Source organism: Bufo bufo, chromosome 8 (assembly GCF_905171765.1).
Source record: "Bufo bufo chromosome 8, aBufBuf1.1, whole genome shotgun sequence".
Classification (NCBI taxonomy): domain Eukaryota; kingdom Metazoa; phylum Chordata; class Amphibia; order Anura; family Bufonidae; genus Bufo; species Bufo bufo.
In genome coordinates, this window is record NC_053396.1 from 182794275 (window position 1) to 182817553 (window position 23279).

At 43.8% G+C, this 23279-nt stretch overlaps 1 protein-coding gene across 2 annotated transcripts in view; it reads left to right on the forward strand.

The window, feature by feature from the left end:
- The window catches only part of LOC120977518 (cytochrome P450 2F2-like), a 76780-nt gene that overhangs the window by 26669 nt on the left and 26832 nt on the right, over positions 1-23279 (forward strand). Inside the window, exons 1-3 of one of the 2 annotated variants that reach the window (XM_040405508.1) lie at positions 8180-8235; positions 8329-8506; positions 21836-21998. In XM_040405508.1, the coding sequence (XP_040261442.1) occupies positions 8330-8506; positions 21836-21998 (340 nt within the window). In that variant the 5' untranslated portion in view covers positions 8180-8235; position 8329. Of the gene's footprint in view, positions 1-8179; positions 8236-8328; positions 8507-21835; positions 21999-23279 lie in introns of those variants that run through there. The other variant, XM_040405507.1, reaches the window with a different exon arrangement.

Here is a 23279-nt window from a genome sequence, read left to right on the forward strand (position 1 = left end):
CTCAGGCAGGCTAGCCTGAGCTACTTAGCCTCCTGGATTAGACTGAACTAACTCTTTCCTGTCTGGGCCTAACTATATATACTAGGGGGTTCCCTAGCTCCCTCTACAGCTTGGGAGGAGAAATTACACCCCTAACAGGCCTGGTACACAGGAATTAACATGGCATTACACATTACAATGCAATATAAAATACAATAGCAATTTCCCACAGGAGGTGGGGCAACATGACCCTTAGTAATGCCCACCCTTACGTAGTGGGACACTACAATAGCTGAAAGAAGCCATCTTGCCAGGATATGATATCTCTATGCACAGAGCTTGGTTCTGTTGACTTCTCTGAGTACAAAGCTTAGTTATGATGCCATCTGTTAGTGTATGATAGTTCTGAGCATGGTTCTGTTTGCATTTCTTAGTGCTCTGTTTGGTTCAGATATTGTATGTTAGTACTGAGCTTGGTTCTATTACTGAGTCTAAGTACTTGGCTCTTCTGCCATATCCACGTTTAAAGCTTATTTCTGTTACCATATCTGAGCATATCTCATTACTGAGCTTCGTTCTGTTCTGTGCAGCTGTGGGATAATATAGATAATGTAGTGTATATATCTTATGGATATGTTGCACGGCATTAACGTTACTAAAATGTACTCCTTTCAAAGACAATAACTTATATGTACCTCAAAATGGCTGTAACAAAAACTGTAACTCATCTTGGAAAAAAACAAGCCCTCATTCAGCTACACTGACCGAAAAATAAGGTTATGGCTCTTGGAATACAATGAAATAAAATGACTCTTTCTCCACAAAACACAGTCCAAAATTAGTAAAATATGAAAAAAACTATAACATTTTTGTTTAATAATGTTATTTATACTGCACTGTTCATTCAATTAAAAAGCCATACAATGATAGCGGTTTTACTATTTAAAAAGTTATGTGTCCTGGAATTCTGTGTACAATTGCTGTGTCATAAAGGCCTAACAATGGACAAGCAATATTTGCATGTAACTGTAGGGTGGGCCCCCAAAGTCACTTCCACTGGTGGGCCCTAGGGTTCCCAGTCCGACACTGTCGCTATATGTAAGGTATACAGGTGTGATGTCACTATTGGGAGCACTGATTTAAAGTATAGTGCATTTGTAAGCAGGGGTTAAATAAGAACAGTATCTTTGCAAAGACCAGGAGCCGTCAGAATAAGCGATTTATAGCCAGCTGCCAGGAGCGCGACATGCTGACTAGTTGTCACTACACACAGAAAACCTCCTGGAATCTCCTATAACTAATTGATGTTTGGTATTATTAAAGGGGTTGAGGCACTTACTAATGTATTGAGATTGTCAATATTGCTTCCTTGCTTGCATGATTCATTTGTCCATTACGTTATATGCTGCTCGTTTCCAGTGGTTACGACCACCCTGCAATCCAGCGGCGGTGGTCGTGCTTGCACACTATAGGAAAAGGATATTTTAATTGATGACCTCCTGGTCTTTGCTGAGACATTGTTCCATTTTACCCACTGCTTAAAAATACACTACACTTTGAGACAACGTTCCCGATAGTCACTACTTACCTGTATACCTTACATATAGCTACCCAAGCCAGTAGTGCAGAACGTGGCCCAGAATACAACTAGATTTTGCTGGTAGAGGTCCTGTGCACCTGATATTCCGTTTAGGAAATTGTAAGGCTACTTTCACACTAGCGTTTCTATTTTCCGGTATTGAGATCCGTCATAGGGGCTCAATACCGGAGAAAAACGCTTCTGTTTTGTCCTCATTCATTGTCAAAGGGGACAAAACGGAACTGAACAGAACGGAACGCTCCAAAAAGCATTCCGTTCCGTTTGGTTGCGTTCCCATACTGGAGAGCAAACCTCAGCAAGCTGCAATTTTCTTTCCGTCATGGGATGAGGAGCAAGACGCAACCGTCATGACCCACAATGCAAGTCAATGGGGACGGATCCGTTTTTTCTGCCACAATAGAAAACGGATACGTCCCCCGTTGACTTTCAATGGAATTCATGATGGATCCGTCTTGGCTGTGTTAAAGATAATACAACCGGATCCGTTCATAACGGAGGCAGATGGTTGTATTATCAGTAACGGATGCGTTTTTCCTGAGCCCTGCCGGATCCAGCAGAAACTCTAGTGTGAAAGTAGCCTAAGACTGTTTTGACCACATGATTATACAAAAATTAATCTAGCACTATCTCCTAGAATACGACTCCAGCCTAGTATTCTGTAATTGCCGTCTAGATAAAATAGGAATGCTTTCAATGCCTTCTACATCTTGATATACCTTCTGTCGCCCTATCTCCAGTTATTTTTAATACTTTCTAGGGGAATATTTCTCTGCCTTTACTTTCTGCTTACCGACTTTCTTAATACAATAAAAGTGAGGTTTTAATAGAGAATATCCTGATCTACAATTTAGTGGCATGGAATGTGGGAAATCATGCCGCTTGGTAAAAGTAATTAAAAATGTATAAATGTTTAACCACACTATAGGGTCTGTATTGTATCTGAGACATCAAAGGCGATAACATTTCTGGTGCTGCCCCCCACCCCCAAGCCAGATATGTGGGGTCCCTTGAATACAATATTACCATTTGCAGTGAACTTTACAAAGGCCCAAATTTATGAAATTGTTAAAAGCAGTTTATGAAATGATTGCTTTCTTTCGACTGGTATCTTCCCTTATATAACAGATGCTGTGCCTTATGTAACCAGTGATATTTGTGTGCGTGTTATTTTATCTTAGGAACACATCTAAGTCGCCTTTATCAACTTTTGGCAGCTGGAACAAATAACTTTTTCTTATAGTTTCTGTGCCAAAAATTGCTAATCCTCTCCCTCACCGGCAAACTGGTTTTCTCTCTTTTCCTCTCCTTTACTGTCCTACCTCAATCTGTCTCTATTTTATTATCTTGTTGTCAGGGGCGTAGCTAAAAGCTCATGAGCCCTGGAGCAAGAGTTCAGCTTGGGCCTCCGTCCCTCAGTGCTTGTTGGCAAGGGGCCTAGGAGCACATAGCCTTCCTGCTGCCTGAGGCAAACATTGAAACGGCACCCCTCATGCTAAATTCTTAACCTAACCCCTTCTCTCCAGTCAGAGGGGTAAATTGACCAGTATGCACTTTCTATAATGCCAGTGTCCTATGTGGCACAAGGGTCTTTGGGCCCCCTCAGGCTCCTGCTGACTGCTACCTCTGCACCCCCTATAGCTACGCCCCTGCTTGTTGTCTTGACCCTTGTGACACCAGTATCCAATTACCCAAAGACTTGCAAGCCTGTAATCCATGTCCCCTCCGGAGGCTGCACTAGACCCTCAGTAGTGAAATGTGAGGACATAAACAGGTTATAACCTAGTACTGGTAATGGTTAACGAGAGTGACCCAAGTATTAAATATCGCTTACATTTTGGATAAATTAGTGGTACAATGGCTAAAAACCAGCTCACGAGCCATGAGGTCCTCTTTATGCTGAGGTGCACGGATCCAACATGGAAAATGAAACTTGATCAGCCAGGGGCGTACATAAAAATCATTGGGCCCCATAGCAAGAATCTGAATTGGGCCCCTAACCCCGCCCACTACCCACCCCTGGCCCATCCCACCTCCTTCCCTGGCTCCTCCCCTGCCACACCCCTATTTGCCAATTCCGGTATACTAAGGGTTAAAGGGGGCTATCTAATCCCTATTATGCCCCCCAAAATGCCCAGGCACCGCATACAGATAATACTTATGCCCAATGAAGGGGGGTGCAGACAATAGCAGGCTGCGTCGGAAATGAGCCTCCCTAGAGTCACCCGCGATGCTAGGGAGGCTCGTTCCCATCATGGCCTGCTATTGATTGCCCCACCATGTCGCTGGATGTTTTCATCTGCGTGACGGGAGGCAGTGGCGACACTGCGGGCATCAGGAGCAATGCGGGTGCCGGGGAATGAGGTAAGTAAGGTGCTCGGCCCCGGGCATTTTGGGGGGCAATATATATAGCCCCTTTAACTGCTGCTGATGCTGAGTGTGCACATGCATGTGTGCCACCAATCATATCCTCATATCCCGCCCGCAAGGTGACTGATGTGCTGGGGGGGCCCTGTAGGCTCATAGAGGACTCAGGAGTACAGTGTGTTTTTTCTGGGGGTGGAGAGTAGGAGGAAAACACATTGTCCTCCTGAGCCCTCTATGAGCCCACAGGCCCCCCCTCAAAAAAATCCCAATGCTTGCTGCTGCCCTCCCCCATCAAGAATACCCATCCTGGTACACATATATGAACTTTTTATTGTCAGACCTCTTACTGTATGTGGCACACACGTCTGTTTATTCTAGCCGCCGGGTTCTATGTTCACTGACGGGAGCGGTCCTTCCTTCATTATGGGCCGGGGTGGGGGGCTGCACTCACTGGCACACTGATGATTTTTCTTGAGGGCGGCAGTCAGATGGCGGGCACTCCGGGCAGCACGTGCATGCATCTGTGCGTGCTTGAGCCTGCGCTGTTCCTGCTGTGCCAGCTATACACTGGCCAATCAGCAGCAGGATCTTTGCGCTGCTAAAAGCTGATTGGCCAGTGTGAAATGCAGATGAGCGTAGGCTCAGCCTTGAGGAGGGAGGGAGCCCGCAGCCCGGAGGTCAGACAGGGAGGGGTGTCGTGCCGTCAACCAAGGGGGAGCCCGGGGTAGGAGCCGGAGGGAGAAAAAAAACAAGTGGGTGGTCCACGGGACGCCTCCTATGAATAAACTGTCAGTCACTATCTTGTGCAGAGTAGGGGGCGGGGCCTTCCATGCGCTCCGGGCCCCCCTGTGCCGCGGGCCCCATAGCAACGGCGTGGTCTGCCTATATTGGCGGTACGCCACTGTGATCAGCCTTCAGGATAAAATATGATTGACACTTTAAGATTTTTTTTTAAATCCACTCGAGCAACCACAAGACAAAAGCGCTTAGGTGTTTTAGATGCCTCCTGCATCCTTAATTGTATCTTTCGCAAAAGATATCCCATCATCTAGTTAAAGAAACTTTGGCCAATCAACATGTGAAGGTGTAGAGCATGAGGCCAACTGGTCTTCTTTGTATGTTCACAAGCCAATAAGAAGATATTAATAGTGATCTCCTGGTCAAATGACTACTATGTCATAGAGGACATGCTCATAAATATTCACCACCTGGAAGATCCTCTATTTCAGTCATCCCACAAGCTGTATCAACTGCAACATTTTCCCTGCATAAAATTCACAAGTTACAATAAAAACCTTCCAGTGGTTGGACTTCAGTTAAAGGGAACCTGACACCAGTTTTATGGTGTCCTAAGGCTACTTTCACACTTGCGTTGTTCTTTTCCGGCATAGAGTTCCGTCACAGGGGCTCTATACCGGAAAAGAACTGATCAGGTATGTCCCCATGCATTCTGAATGGAGAGTAATCCGTTCAGTTTGCATCAGGATGTCTTCAGTTCAGTCGTTTTGACTGATCAGGCAAAAGAGAAAACCGTAGCATGCTACGGTTTTATCTCCGGCTAAAAAAACTGAAGACTTGCCTGAATGCCGGATCAGGCATTTTTTCCCATAGGAATGTATTAGTGCCGGATCCGGCATTCAGAATACCGGAATGCCGGATCCGTCCTTCCGGTATGCGCATGCGCAGACTGAAAAAAAGGTGAAAAAATAAATGCCGGATCCGTTTTTGCCGGATGACACCGGAAAGACGGATCCGGCATTTCAATGCATTTTTTCGACTGATCAGGCATTTTTAAGACTGATCAGGATCCTGATCAGTCTTACTAATGCCATCAGTTAGCATACATTTTGCCTGATCCGGCAGGCAGTTCCGGCGACGGAACTGCTTGCCGGATCTCTCTGCCGCAAGTGTGAAAGTAGCCTAAGGGCAACATAAATAAGTGACTGATTCTCTTAGCACAATGCTGGGTCACTTTCTTTAATTGACCCAGTCAATCTGCCAACATCTTGTATTGAAAAGCTCCAGCTGATAATGATGAGTCCTGAATATTCATGAGCTCCTGACTCTCCCCGCCCACCTGCTGCTGAATGACAGTTTGTTTCTATAGGAACCAGCAGCAGGTGGGCAGGGGAGTGGCTATAGCTGTTAATTAAATAAACGCTGGACTCACTGACATCACGCTGGACTCAAATCATTAGCATGCGGCATGTGGCATCTTTGTGTGTATATTATGAGGTAACCATCTGTCACACCAGTAAGTGAATACATCTAAGGCAATTTTTAGTAGTTAATGATTGTATATAATTAGTTAGATTATAATCAAATATCCACATGACAGGTTCCCTTTAAGACTACAAATCACATATGTTCTGCGATTCACTTAGTATGTAGTCACATTTAAAATGTAAATAAAAGTAAAAAAAACATAATTCCTGGATAAAAAGGAAGCCTATGATGCAGAATATGAGATGATTCAGTGGAAACCCTGGTCTCGAAAGCAGCTGTGGTCTAGTGGATCAGGTAATCTGGAGGTACTATCCGCTATCTGTCAACTGTAGATATTTGGATATTTATGTTGACCATCTCTTTACAACAAAGAGCATGGCAGCCGTGGGCATACCTACCAAAGTGGTAGATCGTGTAGCTACTGTGAGGCCTATGGATAGAGGATGCCCAGACCAGGTTGGCGGGTTCTGAGTGTTAAGGGTGTAGTTTTAGTCCTCGTATTGTCCACACCAGGTTGAGAGAAGGAGAGGCCAAACCGAGCATAGTAGAACTGAAGACTTTACTGGAGAACCTTTTCAGCAAGTCGTTGCAGTACAGACGTCTTAGTATAGTCTCTTTACACAAGTAGTAAGAAGAGGAACACATGCAGACTGGTAGCTTAACAATGTCAGTATCCTATCGATTTTGGTAACGTATCTCATCCACAATAAGAGCACTCCTCATTATCCGCTAGTGCACAATATATAGTCCCTTATGCACAGTAACACAGTACTTAATTTTAGGGTCGATTCACACGTCCATAGTGTATTGCAGATCCGCAATACACCCGGCCGGCACCCCCATAGAACTGCCTATTCTTGTCCGAGCCGCAGCCCGGAAGTCCGGGGCGGAAGCCCGGAAGTTCAGGGCTGCACCACGGAAATGCGGATGCGGACAGCACACTGTGTGCTGTCCGCATCTTTTCTGTCCCCATAGAGAATGAATGGGTCCGCACCAGTTCCTTAAAATTGCGGAACGAATGCGGACCCATTTGCGGACGTCTGAATGGACCCTTAGGGTGTCTCGCTGGTGTTCTCTTGGCAAAGAGTGTCTCTACTGCAATGCTTTTTAAGTGTGCAACTTGCTCCAAACCATTTTCTATCTCTATTGTTTTGGCAATCTACACTCCATTGAACAATGCTCCTCTTCTCCGAGCCTGAAACAAAACTCAGTCATTGTTATTTGAATCACACCCTTATTTTGTCGGCCCACTTTGCTCTCTGCCACACTTTTACAGACTGCCCACTTCCAGGAAGTAACATCATCCAGGATTCTTTTTCTTTTAGTATGTGCAAAGAGGTATCTCCCAAGAAAGATAACCTTGGACCATTTCCAATAAGTCTCCATGTCATGGAGTACTTCCAGTAAGTCTCTATACAGGACTGGCCTCTTTAAGGAGAGTCAGCACCCTACCAAAGCCACTTCCAAGGCATCGCACTGAGCCAGCAAGAATCCTACTTTATACTGATGGGGCAAGCACTTCGAAACAGCTGTCTGTGGATGGATATCTGGCTTGGCTATATTCCCTTGCCAAATCCCAAGACTTGTAAGTGGTTGGAGCTGGGGAGATTGTTCTCTTGATTGGAAGATACCTCTTTGCCTGTTCGTTTACAATGGAGCATTGCCAGTAAATCTCCATATAGGAAGCTTTTTTTAAGGAGATTTATCGCCCTGCCTAAGCCATTTCAATATGGAAAAGTAATTGTAAAGTTTCACCACTAGATGGCAGCAGAGTAACAGTAATTACATTAGTTTGCAAAAGACCTATTTTGCAGGGGAGAAATTACCATAATTTAACGTATACCCCTTACATGGCAACCTACCATATTGTACGGGTCCTGCAAACATTATAGAAAGAAAGAATGGGGGTCCTCCTTTTCAGGTGGTTAGGGATGTTTTTAGCTTTAACCAGGACAAGAAGGAAGACCCTTATCTCTATGTAGACCCCTGAAGGCAGGTATAGGGAAATAAAATTCCCTGTAGCTGCCATTGGAGCCAGTTGAAACTCCTGCCATCCTTCTATTAAGGTCGCCCCTTCCATATAATATTAATGTACCTGAGTGTTGTGGAGATAATGGGGAACCTCTTTACTAATTCTGCATATGAATTTCTGTTCACAGGATGGATTTATACTTGGTCACTACAGTCCTCTTGACATTTATCATAGCCAGCGTGTTGGCTAAGTATATAAAGATATTATTGGAGAGGTCAAACCTGCCTCCTGGACCAATGCCTCTTCCCATCATCGGTACTCTTCATAAGATTAGTTTCACCAATATTGTGAAGTCCATTAGGAATGTGAGTATAGCAAATATAGCATGTGTGTGGATAACGAGAAATAAAGGCATCACTTGTGTAATGTTGAAGGCCGAAGTGGGGCTGAGGTAATTGAAGGGGTTGTCTCACTACTATTATGTAGACAAAGCTAATACCAAGCACTTACTAATGTATAGTGAGTGTCCATACTGCCACCTTGATTCATTTTTCCATCACATTATATGCTGCTTGTGCAACGGGCGCCTCCCCCTAGGGCCCTCTATGTAATGTGACCCAGGTATAGGAATGTCCAGCGGTATAGTGCTGCCTATAATGTCTCTTATTGTGTGTCACGGTGCTCCTACCTGGATACTGTTGGATCCGAGGCTTTGGCTCCGAAGCAATAAATAGGGGGGAATAATGGAGGAATTTGAAAAAAAAAAGATTGAGTCCAGACCTTGTATGTAGTTGAATAGCAGCTTTACTTGAATAAATGTTCATCAAAAACAATTTTGGTAATTAATTTGTAAACATGCACTCTACTCATTCAGAGTCGCATTAGAAAACTAAATATTTTAATCAAATATAAATATAAAAAATATAAAAAATATGGATGCAATAAAAAATATACTAATCATAAATAAATACCACCATCAGATGACTCCCATTAATTCAACAAGGTAATATCACTGCAAACATGATTACATATAAAACTTGGATAAAACTCATAGAAAGCAAAAAAAAAGATGAAATATATAAAGCAAAAAATATAGCAAAAAATAAAAAATAATGTAGCATAGGATAACAATTGATACTCTGATTGACGTTTTTTTCTATTGTCCCATGATTCTATCTGAAGCACTAGTTCATATGTCACATGATTAATCCATTCTTATTGTCCAGAACTCAAAACAGTCCAAAAAAAATCATAAAAATAAGTGTTTAAAAGAAAAAATTACGTGCATATAATAAAGTCCCAATTTGGTCCAAAGATATGGTGTAAATAGCGTGACTTAATAAATGGTGATTAACAGTTCATCCTCAGTATTTCATAATACGTAAGCAGAAATACAGGAATAAACCGCGGTACTCCAACTTCTCAAATCAGATCCGTGTTTATTTTTCACCCAGCGTGCTAGGATCCATAGAGGCTAGGATCCTCTAGAACATAAGGCCAATATTTCTTTATAATTCCCTCTATTTTTTTATATTGATTATTAAATGGAAGTATTATGTGTAAAGTATTGTCTTTATTTTCTTTATCTTCCTTTTTATTAAAAAAGGTGTTTCTATCCATCTTCCTAATGAACTCTAAAAAAAGGATAGCTGAACATATTAATAATATAAGAAAAGGCTTTGAACAATACTCCTTGTCAAAGCACTTCAAAGAACAACACAATAAAGATCCATCGACACTTATTTTTGCAGCTCTAGAAAAAGTCAAGAAACAATGGAGGGGAAGAAATCACATTGCATATACAGTACAGACCAAAAGTTTGGACACACCTTCTCATTCAAAGAGTTTTCTTTATTTTCATGACTATGAAAATTGTAGATTCACACTGAAGGCATCAAAACTATGAATTAACACATGTGGAATTATATACATAACAAACAAGTGTGAAACAACTGAAAATATGTCATATTCTAGGTTCTTCAAAGTAGCCACCTTTTGCTTTGATTACTGCTTTGCACACTCTTGGCATTCTCTTGATGAGCTTCAAGAGGTAGTCCCCTGAAATGGTTTTCACTTCACAGGTGTGCCCTGTCAGGTTTAATAAGTGGGATTTCTTGCCTTATAAATGGGGCTGGGACCATCAGTTGCGTTGAGGAGAAGTCAGGTGGATACACAGCTGATAGTCCTACTGAATAGACTGTTAGAATTTGTATTATGGCAAGAAAAAAGCAGCTAAGTAAAGAAAAACGAGTGGCCATCATTACTTTAAGAAATGAAGGTCAGTCAGTCAGCCGAAAAATTGGGAAAACTTTGAAAGTAAGGGCTATTTGACCATGAAGGAGAGTGATGGGGTGCTGCGCCAGATGACCTGGCCTCCACAGTCACCGGACCAGAACCCAATCGAGATGGTTTGGGGTGAGCTGGACCGCAGAGTGAAGGCAAAAGGGCCAACAAGTGCTAAGCATCTCTGGGAACTCCTTCAAGACTGTTGGAAGACCATTTCAGGGGACTACCTCTTGAAGCTCATCAAGAGAATGCCAAGAGTGTGCAAAGCAGTAATCAAAGCAAAAGGTGGCTACTTTGAAGAACCTAGAATATGACATATTTTCAGTTGTTTCACACTTGTTTGTTATGTATATAATTCCACATGTGTTAATTCATAGTTTTGATGCCTTCATAGTCATGAAAATAAAGAAAACTCTTTGAATGAGAAGGTGTGTCCAAACTTTTGGTCTGTACTGTATGTCAAGGTTGGAATCGAGAAGAATCTTTGAATTCAATACATTGTTACCCAACGCACTCAATGCAGAGATTGAGCTGTTCGGGTTTCTGTAGATCCGGGGTGGGCGCCCTTCATGGACAAGAAATCGAGGTCAGACTGTGTTACCAGCACCTCGATCTCTCCTCCTTGGGAGGCCCCCACCCCTATCCATCTGTAAATAGTGGGAACAACTCTTCTATATCCAACACTTGAAACAAGAAGTGGGAACATTAAGTTATATACAAATATTTTGACATGATGGAATAACATTAAGAACAAAAATAAGGATATACATACAAGTAAAACATTCTTCAATTAACACCTTTATGTATTTGTAGAGAGTGGGAATGGTTCTAATCTATTTTTGCACTTGAAATAAGAAGTGGAAATATTAAATTACATACAAATACTCTGGAACGATGAAATGACACTAAGGACAAACATAAGAATTGATTTATAAACAAAACGTACAAAAAATGCATCAAAAACGCATAGGCAGTTTATTTTTTAATGCTAAAATTAATGCGCAAGTGATTATGTCTAAACAATTAGATATGAAAATCATGACAAGAGAAACTTTTCTAGTAATACTCAAATGATCTTCTAATAAATAGACATACACTATTGGATTGGGACGTTCTTTAATGAATTGGATAAGTCATAGGAGGCAATTCATTATGTGACAACTATATATATACAATCAGGTCCATAAATATTGGGACAGCAACACAATTTTACAATTTTTGGCTCTATACACCACCACAATGGATTTGAAATGAAACGAAGAAAATGTGCTTTAAAGGGTTTCTACCACCAGAAATACTGTTAAGTAGCTGACTGATATAGCGATGCGCTAATGTCAGCACTACATAACAGTATGTTTCTAACATTAGTCCCTGCAGCCGTTTTTGTTAAAAAAGCACTTTTGTTATATGCTAATGAGCCTCTAGGTGCTATGTGGGCGTAAAATCAGCACCTAGAGGCTCCGTCCACTCACCCTTTATCCCGCCCAGGTCCAGTGTTCTGCCCGCCCAGCTCCTCTTGATTGATGGCACGGTCCGCCGCATCGCTGCCAAAATCCCGCGCCTGCGCCATTCACTTCTGTCTTCGGCGCAGGCGCAGTGAGTGAAGGCCGCTCTCCTGATGCCGTATTCCTCACTGTGACGTAGTTGGCGCAGGCGCAGTGAGGAATCCGGCACCAGGATCGCATCATTCACTCACTGCGCCTGCGCCGAAGACAGAAGTGAACGGCTACATAACAGTATTTCTGGTGGTAGAAACCCTTTAACTGCAGACTGTCAGCTTTAATTTGAGGGTATTTACATCCAAACCAGGTGAACGGTGTAGGAATTACAACAGTTTGCATATGTGCCTCCCACTTGTTAAGGGACCAAAAGTAATGGGACAATTGGCTTCTCAGCTGTTCCATGGCCAGGTGTGTGTGATTCCCTCATTATCCCAATTACAATGAGCAGATAAAAGGTCCAGAGTTCATTACAAGTGTGCTATTTGCATTTGGAATCTGTTGATGTCAACTATCAAGATGAGATCCAAAGAGCTGTCACTATCAGTGAAGCAAGCCATCATTAGGCTGAAAAAACAAAACAAAACCCATCAGAGAGATAGCAAAAACATTAGGCGTGGCCAAAACAACTGTTTGGAACATTCTTAAAAAGAGGGAACGCAGCGGTGAGCTCAGCCCGGAAGACCACGGAAAACAACTGTGGTGGATGACCAAAGAATTATTTCCCTGGTGAAGAAAACAACCTTTACAACAGTTGGCTAGGTCAAGAACACTCTCCAGGAGGTAGGTGTATGTGTGTCAAAGTCAACAATCAAGAGAAGACTTCACCAGATTGAATACAGAGGGTTCACCACAACCATTGGTGAGCCTCAAAAACAGGAAGGCCAGATTAGAGTTTGTCAAACGACATCTAAAAAAGCCTTCACAGTTCTGGAACAACATCCTATGGACAGAGGAGACCAAGATCAACTTGTACCAGAGTGATGGGAAGAGAAGAGTATGGAGAAGGAAAGGAACTGCTCATGATTCTAAGAATGCCACCTCATCAGTGAAGCATGGTGGTGGTAGTGTCATGGCGTGGGCATGTATGGCTGCCAATGGAACTGGTTCTCTTGTATTTATTGATGATGTGACTGCTGACAAAAGCAGCAGAATGAATTCTGAAGTGTTTCTGGCAATATTATCTGCTCATATTCAGCCAAATGCTTCAGAACTCATTGGACGGCGCTTCACAGTGCAGATGGATAATGACCCAAAGCATACTGCAAAAGCAACCAAAGAGTTTTTTAAGAGAATGAAGTGGAATGTTCTGCAATGGCCAAGTCAATCACCGGACCTGAATCCGATTGAGCATGCATTTCACTTGCTGAAGACAAACTGAAGGGAAAATGCCCCAAGAACAAGCAGGAACTGAAGACAGTTGCAGTAGAGGCCTGGCAGAGCATCACCAGGGATGAAACCTAGCGTCTGGCGATGTCTATGCGTTCCAGAATTCAGCCTGTAATTGACTGCAAAGGATTTTCAACCAAGTATTAAAAAGTGAAAGTTTGATTTATGATTATTATTCTGTCCCATTACTTTTGGGACCTTAACAAGTGGGAGGCACATATGCAAACTGTTGTAATTCCTACACCGTTCACCTGATTTGGATGTAAATACCCTCAAATTAAAGCTGACAGTCTGCAGTTAAAGCACATCTAGTTTGTTTCATTTTATATCCATTGTGGTGGTGTATAGAGCCAAAAATGTTAGAATTGTGTCTGTCCCAATATTTATGGACCTGACTGTATATATATATCTACATCTCTATTCTCATACATTTTATTATATATTTTTTATATATCTTCTAAATATGTCTATATTTATCTATCTAAGGGCTCACTCAGACGGCCGTATGCTGTACGCAAAAATGCGGATCAGTTTTTTTGCGGATTAGATGCTGTCCCATTCACTTCTATGAGGCCCTTTTCTTCCATTGCACGGCTCAGCAAAAAAAATGAAACATGTCCTATAATTGTCAGTGAAAATCAGGACATGGCCCTATTGAAGTCTATAAATCAGCAAAAAAACGGAATGCAACCGTTTTTTTGCGGACATGCTGAACTGTCCGCAAAAAAATGGATCCGCATTTTTGCGGACAGCATACGGCCGTCTGAATGAGCCCTTACTCTGAAGCTAAAGAGAGTATGTTCTAAATAAGAGGTGAAAGTATCAAAAAGAAAAACTCAGGACACAATATTAATTTTGAGGCACTTTTTTATTGATAATATATCACAGAACCAACAGACACTAAATGAACAATATACCAGTAACTGATGAAATACACAGATTATGAAATATTGAGGATGAACTGTTAATCACCATTTATTAAAGGGAACCTGTCATCACATTTATGCAGCCCGTACTAACGGCATCATAAAGTAGAGACAGGTGAGATGATTTCAGCGGTCTGTCATTTATAAGTTAAAAGTAAGTGGTTGCCGAGAACCAACATCACAATCATTGCAGACTGGACCTGGAAAAGAGTCACGGCCACCTGAGAAGAGTCCTGGTTATTCATATATTCCTGCTCTCCTGCCCACCTGCTGATGACTGACAGTCTTCTACCTAGTTTTCTCTCTTTCTCTTTAGGAGAGAACTGCCAATCATCAGCAGATAGGAGGGGAGAGCAGGAGATTAGGAATAACCAGGACTCTTCTCGGGTAGATTTGACTCGTTTCAAGGCCTGGGTTGCAATCATTATGGTTCTCAACAACCACTTACTTTTGGCTCATGAGTGACACAGCGCTGGAATCAGCATTTCTGTCACTATTTTATGCTGCCCTCAGTGAGGTCACCGAAAAGTTAATGACAGGTTCCCTTTAAGTCACATTATTTACACCATATCTTTGGACCAAATTGGGACTTTATTATATGCACGTATTTTTTTATTTTACAGTAAACACTAATTTTTATGAATTTTTTTGGACTGTTTTGAGTTTTGGACAATAAGAATGGATTAATCATGTGACATATGAACTTGTGCTTCAGATAGAATCATGGGACAATAGAAATAACCGTCAATCAGAGTATCAATTGTTATCCTATGCTACCTAATTTTTTATTTTTTGCTATATTTTTTGCTTTATATATTTCATCGATTTTTGCTTTATATGAGTTTTATCCAAGTTTTATATGTAATCATGTATGCAGTGATATTACCTTGTTGAATTAATGGGAGTGATCTGATGGTGGTATTTTTTTATGATTAGTATATTTTTAATTGGATCCATATTTTCTATATTTTTTTTATATTTATATTTGATTAAAATATTCAGTTTTCTAATGCGACTCTGAATGAGTAGAGTGCATGTTTACGAATTAATTACCAATATATACGATTGAAGCTTTTGGGTGAGGCTTTAACATAGCACCTTAAATCCAGACATCAAAATAGGTGAGCCACCACACACACTATAATCTTCAAACTTTGTCTTGGTCCCAGCAGGCTTTAGCATTAAAACTGGCAGGCAAACTCGTCTTTGCTACATCTGTTGCTTTCTCGCTCTGCTATACTGACAGGCTGACTTTGCTCTCTTCTGGATGCTGCACTTTCTTTCTTTGGTCTGTCTCTAGATTGGGCCAGTGAACTTCCTTCCTGGCTCCTGAGGCTCTAAGCTTTGGCCTCCATGGCCAGCAGAGCTGAAGGTGCTCTGGTTGGCTTTGTTGGGCACGTGCAGAAGAGACGTGCCCTCCACACCTGTGCCCTAGCAGGGGGTAAGCTAGACTAAGGAAAACTAGTCCCCACCCTTCCTGCAGGAAGTAGGACTCACCCAGTAGGAGGGGAGGGGATTAGAATGGAATAGAAAGCTCCATTCTACCTAACTGTAGCTCTGCCATATTTGCTGCCACCTGCTGGTGAACCAGGCACATAACATGAAATAAACAGCTTCAGACATCATTAGAAATGCACATTATGGTGAACCTGGAATAAAATGCACAGGTGACATACAGGTTAGATCAATAGAGATAGTAGCAGGGTGCAGAAGTGGTAACACCACTCTGGGGTGTTACACTTGTTTCCATGGTTTCATCCACCCTGCAATCAAACAGTGGTGGTCGCGTGCTTGTACACTATAGGAAAAGGCAGAGGTGGCTGTAACCGCTTAAAATGAGAAGTGTATAATGTGATGTAAAAATGAATCTAGTTAGCAAAGGAGACAATATGGATATTAACAATACATTAGTAAGTGACTTGTATTAAAGGGGTTTTCTCAGGCTTATATACTGATGACCTAGATAGGTCACGAGTATGTCATTGGTGGGGTTCTAACACCCAGAACCCCTGCAGATCAGCTGCTTGAGAACGCAGGGGCACTCACAGTAGTGCCGTGTCCCTCTCTTAGCTTTTTCTATGCCGTGTGACTTCACATTCATGGCCAAAGTGCCACTCAGCCTCATAGAAGTAACCAGGGCTGAGCGGGATACCAAACACAGTCACTATACAATGTACGCGCTCTGTTTGGTGAGCAGGGAGAAGGCTGCAGCGCTCACAGGAACGCCTGTGCATTCTCAAACAGCCAATTGGCGGAGGTCATGGATACTGATGACCTATCCAGGAAACACACAATCGTTATGTGAGATGGGGAAACAGCTCTCATTGTCTGAACACTGTTAGTATAAATCAAGTTAAATGATCGGGATTGACATTCTGCTGTTATGGCCACAAGATGCTGTGTTTTCCTAAACACAGCTAACAGACTGCATATTTTCCATATTCATGAGAGGTGGAGTTACAAATACTGTAGGAGAAAGGGAGCAGCCATCTTAGAGGAAGCTGAGACTGAGGAACTGTGTGAGCAGAATATCCATCGACATCCAGGTGTTGGAGCATCCCTCAGTGACCAGAACTGCAGTTAAGTAAAGCTGAGTGCGTCCAAGACCCTGATCCTGTCCAGAGGAACGAGTATTGCTAATGTAACACCCCGGAGTTGTGTTACTACACGCCTCTACCCCGCTACTATCTCCTAAGAGCCTTTATAATGTCATCAGATGTGATTTTGCTCATGTCCTCCAGAAATGTGCATATAAACCTATGTTAAATTCAATTGTTCATGTAATTTGCCTGGTTACCAATAGGTGGCAGCAGCACATTGGCAGAGACAGTTTGGTATATCTGAACTGGAATGGAGTTTTCCAGCTTAGCTCCCCCGCTGTGAGAGAAGTGGGCTGTTCTCACATCCTGCAGCATGGGTGGAGAAGGAAGTTAGAGTCAGTGTGCCAGCCACCCCTGTTGGGGAAGGCTGTGTGATAGTGTCCAGGAGCTACCCTGCATAGGGAAGACAGCAAGGGCTAGTCTCGGCTGAGACTTGGCCATATACCCAGTCTGAGCACCTTCAACTCAGCTGGATGAACAAAGCAGAAAACAGCAAGTTATTTCAAGTAAAGCAATGTTTGAACTTCATCTAAAGGTCTGGACATCATTTACTCTGCAAAATTCCTCTATCACTCCTTCTATCACTACACTCAAATTTATTGAAAGTGAGCCAGGAGCCAGGAGTCCAGCTGTAACCAGATAGGAGACACCGTGACATAACTACCACAACCCTACAGAGACATTATAGGCCATTACACCACTCTGGCATTCCTAATCTGGGACGTGCGTTATAACACCTTGGAAGGGCCCTGGGATAGTACCCTGCGCATGCTGAAATTGGCATCATGACAAATACAGAACATTAACAACCCGTATCCTGGCCATTGCACTTCCAGGAACACTGACACTGCGGTACCGCTTGCTTGTTGGAGAGGCATTTGTACGGTTCACAGTCGCCAGCGGATGCAGAGCAGACCGTGTCGGTAAGACTGATCGTGCATGCACCTCATCACAGTGTTGGCGCCTAGAACCCTAGAGACCGAGACCAATCCTGTAGTTAGTTAGATAGGATTTCTATTTGTGTCAGTGTTGCTGGCTGTTCATTGCAAGGACTCCACAATTTAAAGTGACATTTCACACTGGAGAGCTGATAAACTTCCCCACAAACTCAAGCCAGGCTGGCATTTTGGCTCAGAAGGAATACTCAGGCACGTGCTACAAGACTAGTTATGGGAAGGGGAATACTGTAGAGCACTTTAAGTTTGTAAGCTGTTGTGCTGCACTGCAGGCTAGCCCGTACCACACACCCAAACAGTTGTTCTTGATTTTTTAGGGTAATAACAGGTAAGGCATGGCTGTTTAATTGTGTCTGCCAGTAGGCAAATTACTGCACTATCCTCCGGCATCCATTGAAGAGCGCCGCGTGGTGCAGCACAAGGGTCTCAGCCTTTGGGCTGGGTGTATGTAAATCCATGTTTAAGAAAAATACTGTTTTAGAAAAAGCGGGTGTTGTGGTTGTTTTCCTCGTTGTGACTTTGCTGTATCCTGGGGAGCCCAGCAAGGTGGAGGCCGTCCAGAAATGGCCCCAGCTGCGTACACTACGAGAGGTGCGGGCATTCGTGGGACTGGCCGGCTACTACAGGAGGTTTATACCCAAATTTGCTCATTTGGTGGGCTTGTTAAACAAGTTATCAAGGGGCACTGCGGGGGGCCCAAGAATCATCCTATCGAGTGGGGACCCCGGAACCAAGAGGCCTTTGAAGCAGTGAAGGAGGCGCTGACCAGTGCCTTGATTCTGGCTTATGCGTGGTTCGACACCCCATTCCTGCTGTACACTGATGGAAGTCTACATGGTCTGGGGGCCGTGTTATCCTAAGTCCAGGATGGACGTGAGAGAGTCATTGCCTATGGCAGCTGGTCTCTGAAGGAGTCAGAGCACAACCCTGACAACTATAGCTCCTTTAAATTAGAACTACTGGCACTGGTGTGGGCCATGACCGAAAAGGTTCACAGAGTGCCTGACTGATGCAGAGGTGATCGTGATGATGGACAACACCACGTTAGTACATCTGGAGAATGCCAAGCTCAGTGCTCTTTAACATAGCTTTTCTAAGTACCAATACTGCATCAAGTTCCAGTCAGGGAGGGAGAACAGCAACGCCGATGCACTCTCCCAAGTCTCTGTAGGGTTGTCGACTCAGAGTGCTGATGAGGAGCTAAAGGACACTGAAACTCCTGACCTTGGTTGATTGCCCATGTTCCAGGACTTGGTACATTCAAGTTGGGTGGCGTCCGGAATGCCAATGGTGCTGGGAAAGACGTTGGCTTATTGTGAGAGGGTCCAGAATGACTGCCCGGACCTGTGGAAAGTGAAAGAATGGGTCCGGACCAACATCTGGCCTCAGCCAGAAGAGTGGGCCCATCTAAATTCAGAGGGCCAGAAGTTGTTGAGACAGTGTAACAAGCTGACTGTTACCCAGGGCCTCCTGTGTCAGATCATATGCTTGCAATCAGAGCTGCAGTACCGGCAACAGATTGTCATCCCCATGTCATTGGGACCGGAGGCTGCCCAGGAAGCCCATGGGAGGGGTGCCCATTTCAAGAGCGACAAAACATTCAAGTGGCTCCAACGGCTGGTATACTGTCCAGATTTGGCGGACATGGTGGCCGAGGCATGTCTTAGGTGTCGGTCCTGCGGGCTGAGTAAGAGTACAGGCCATCTGGACCTCTGCACCCCTAGAGCTCCTTATAATCGATTATGTACAGATTGGTTACTCTACCTCGGGACACTTGTACTTTCTAGTCATGACAGATCATTTCACAAAGTATGCGGTGGTTGTAACCACCAAAGGCCAGATGGCAAAGTCGGCTGCTGAATCGGTCTGCAAACACTTTATACAGGTGCTCGGGTGTCCACGCAGGATACATTCAGACCAGGGGGCATGTTTTCAGGGTACTCTAATGAATGAGCTGTACCAACTGTATGGGATCGAACGTTCACGCACCACCCTGTATCACCCCCAGGGAAACAAGGCAAGCAAATTCAACCACACCTTGCCAGATGCTGTGGACTCTGGAGGACAGCCAAAAGTACCTACCTTAACTGATGTGGGCCTATAACAACAGGGTACACAGTACCACCGGATACTCCCCACATATGCTCATGTTTAGGAGAGCCGGATGGGAGATTGAAGATCTCCATATGCCCGATCCGATGGAGCCACCACTGAAAAATACCACCACATGGGTGCAAGAGCACTGCCGCCAGCTAAGAGTGTTCCACAAGGTTGTAGGGGAGTGCCTGGGACAAGCTGTACACCCTAATACAAGACCAGTGCAGAGGGATGGGTATGCCCTGGGTGATCGAGTGATGGTCAAAGCCAAGTGGCCGTCTGGGAAGATGGGTGGACGGTGGGAGGCGGTCCCATACATGGTGAAGAGGAGGGTATACTCTGCCATCCCTGTCTATGAGGTAGAGCCAATAGGGACTGGGGAGTCCTCACGAAACTTGCACCGTAACATGTTGAGGCATATTAATTTTGATGAGCCTGTGCGCGTGGAAGAGATGCCTCCTCTTGCTCAGAGTACAGAGGAAATCCCCTTAGAGGAGGAGGAGGAATGGTGGGTTGGGAATGGTGGGTTGTCCCTGCCCCGGTACCCACAGAGGCTCCAGCCATGGCAAGCTTGCCACCCAGGGAAAGTGTTGAGCAGTTAGCAGCTCCTCCCCATTAGATGTGCCTGACGTCCTCAGTGCTTCTGAGCCTATAACTCTGCGAAGGTCAACCAGGCCCATTGCTGGTGTGCCTCCACAGCGCTATGCCCAGGATGAGTTTGTATGAGGAGGGTTGCCGAGGATTACAACCTCTAGTAGGGTGGCATGTGAGATGGGGAAACAGCTCTCATTGTCTGAGCACTATGTTAATCAAGTTAAATGATCTGGACTGACATTCTGCTGGTTGGCCACAAGATGCTGCTATTTCCTAAATACAGCTATCAGACTGCATATTTTCCATATTCATGAGAGGTGGAGTTACAAAGCCTGCAGAAGAAAGGGAGCATCCATCTTAGAGGAAGATGAGACTGAGGAACTGTGTGAGCAGAGGATCCGTCTACATCCAGGTGTGGGAGCATCCCTCAGTGACCAGAGCTGCAGCTAAGTGAAGCTAAGTGTGTCCAAGACCCTGATCCTGTCCAGAAGAACGAGGATTGCTTCCTGGAATGCTGATGAGAACTGAGGAGCAAAGCAACATACACTGTGGTACTGCATGCTTGTTGGAGAAGCTTTTGTTTGGTTCACAGTCACCAGTGGATGCAGAGCAGGCACGCACCTCACCACAGTGTTGGCTCCTAGAATCCTAGAGACTGACACCAATCCTGTAGTTAGATAGGATTTCTGTTTGTGTCACGCCACAAGTGTTGCTGGCTGTTCATTGCAAGGACTCCACAATTTAAAGTGACATTTTACACTGGAGAACTGATAAACTTCCCCACAAACTCAAGCTAGGCTGGGAAGGAATACTCTGGCACGTGCTACAAGACCAGTTATGGGAGGGGGAATACGGTACAGTATTGTAAGTTTTTAAGCTATTGTGCTGCACCGCAGACTAGCCTGTATCACACACTCAAACAGTTGTTCTTGATCTTTTAGGGTAATAACAGGTAAGACGTGGCTGTTTAATTGTGCCCGCTAGTAGGTAAATTACCACACTTTCCTCTGGCATCTATTGGAGGGCGCTGCGCCATGCAGCACAAGGGTCTCAGCCTTTGGGCCTGGTGTATGTAAATTTATTGTGTGTTCCCAGCATTTGTGGTCATGCTCATTGCCAAGTTTAAGTAAAATACTGTTTTGGCAAAAGCGGGTGTTGGGGTTGCTTTCCCCGTTTGTGACTTTGCTATATTCTGGGGAGCCCACCCCAGTACACAGCTTACAGTTATATGTGCATGGCTACAGAACTACTTGTATACCAAGGGCAGTTATAGTACACTTCATATAATATGTCAGGGGACAATCAGATAATAGTAAGTCATGCAAAATTAATTCTTCTTTCTCCTAGCTGTCGAAAACATATGGCGACTTCTTTACTGTGTATGAAGGGAGCCAGCCGGTTATTGTGCTATGTAGTTATGATGCCATCAAAGAGACTTTAATTGACAAAGCAGATGAGTTCAGTGGACGAGCCTATTATCCTTCATTCTTTGACTTTACCAAAGGAGATGGTGAGTATTGCATCAGGTAGGCCTGTTCCCACTGTGTTAGTTATTGGCTCTTTATTTCATCTCATTGGATGTTTATTTTGCCACTTCTTTTCTTATCGAGATTCAAGAGGAAATTGGGAAAGTGATGGTCCTAGTCAATACATAGAAACATAGTTTATAAGGCTGAAAAATGACATCTGTCCATCCAGTTCATCCTGTTTTCCTGCAAGTTGATCCAGAGAAAGGCCCATCTCTAGTAGCTATAACCTGTAATACAATCCTGATCAAAAGTTTAAGACCATATTTAGCATGGCTGGATCTTAACAAGGTTCCAAGTAGAGCTTCAACATGCAACAAGAAGAAATGGGAGTGAGACAAAACATTTTTTGAGCATTCAATTTAATGAAAACAACAAATAAACTGAAACAGGCTGTTTTTCAGCTGATCAAAAGTTTAGGACCACACCTCCAAAAAAAAACTAAACCCCCCCAAAACAGAAATCCAACTTTCAAACATGAACTCAGTAATGAGTAGCTCCGCCGTTATTGTTTATCACTTCAAAAATCAGTTTCGGCATGCTTGATGCAAGCGTTTCCATGAGGTGAGTGGGAACATTTCTCCAAGTGGTGAAGACGGCTGCACGAAGGCCATCTACTGTCTGGAACTGTTGTCCATTTTTGTAAACTTCCCTTGCCATCCATCCCCAAAGGTTCTCAATTGGATTTAGATCAGGGGAACACGCAGGATGGGCCAAAAGAGTGATGTTATTCTCCTGGAAGAAGTCCCTTGTCCTGCGGGCATTGTGTACTGTAGCGTTGTCCTGTTGAAAACCCCAGTCGTTACCACACAGACGAGGGCCCTCAGTCATGAGAAATGCTTTCTGCAACATCTGGACATAGCCAGCGGCCGTTTTATGCCCTTGCACTTCCTGAAGCTCCATTGCTCCACTGTGGCGCATAGAAAACATCTCAGGTGGGATCTGCTTGTCATGCCAGTAACATTGGAAACCATCAGGACCATCAAGGTTAAATTTTTTTTCATCAGAGAATAAAACTTTCTTCCACCTTTGAATGTCCCATGTTTGGTGCTCTCTTGCAAAGTCCAAACGAATAGTTCTGTGGCATTCAAGAAGACGAGGTCTTTGAAGACGTTTTTTGTTTTTGAAGCCCTTCAGTCTCAGATGCCGTCTGATGGTTATGGGGCTGCAGTCAGCACCAGTAAGGGCCTTAATTTGGGTCGAGGATCGTCCAGTGTCTTGACGGACAGCCAACTGGATCCTACGGCTCAGTGCTGCTGAAATTT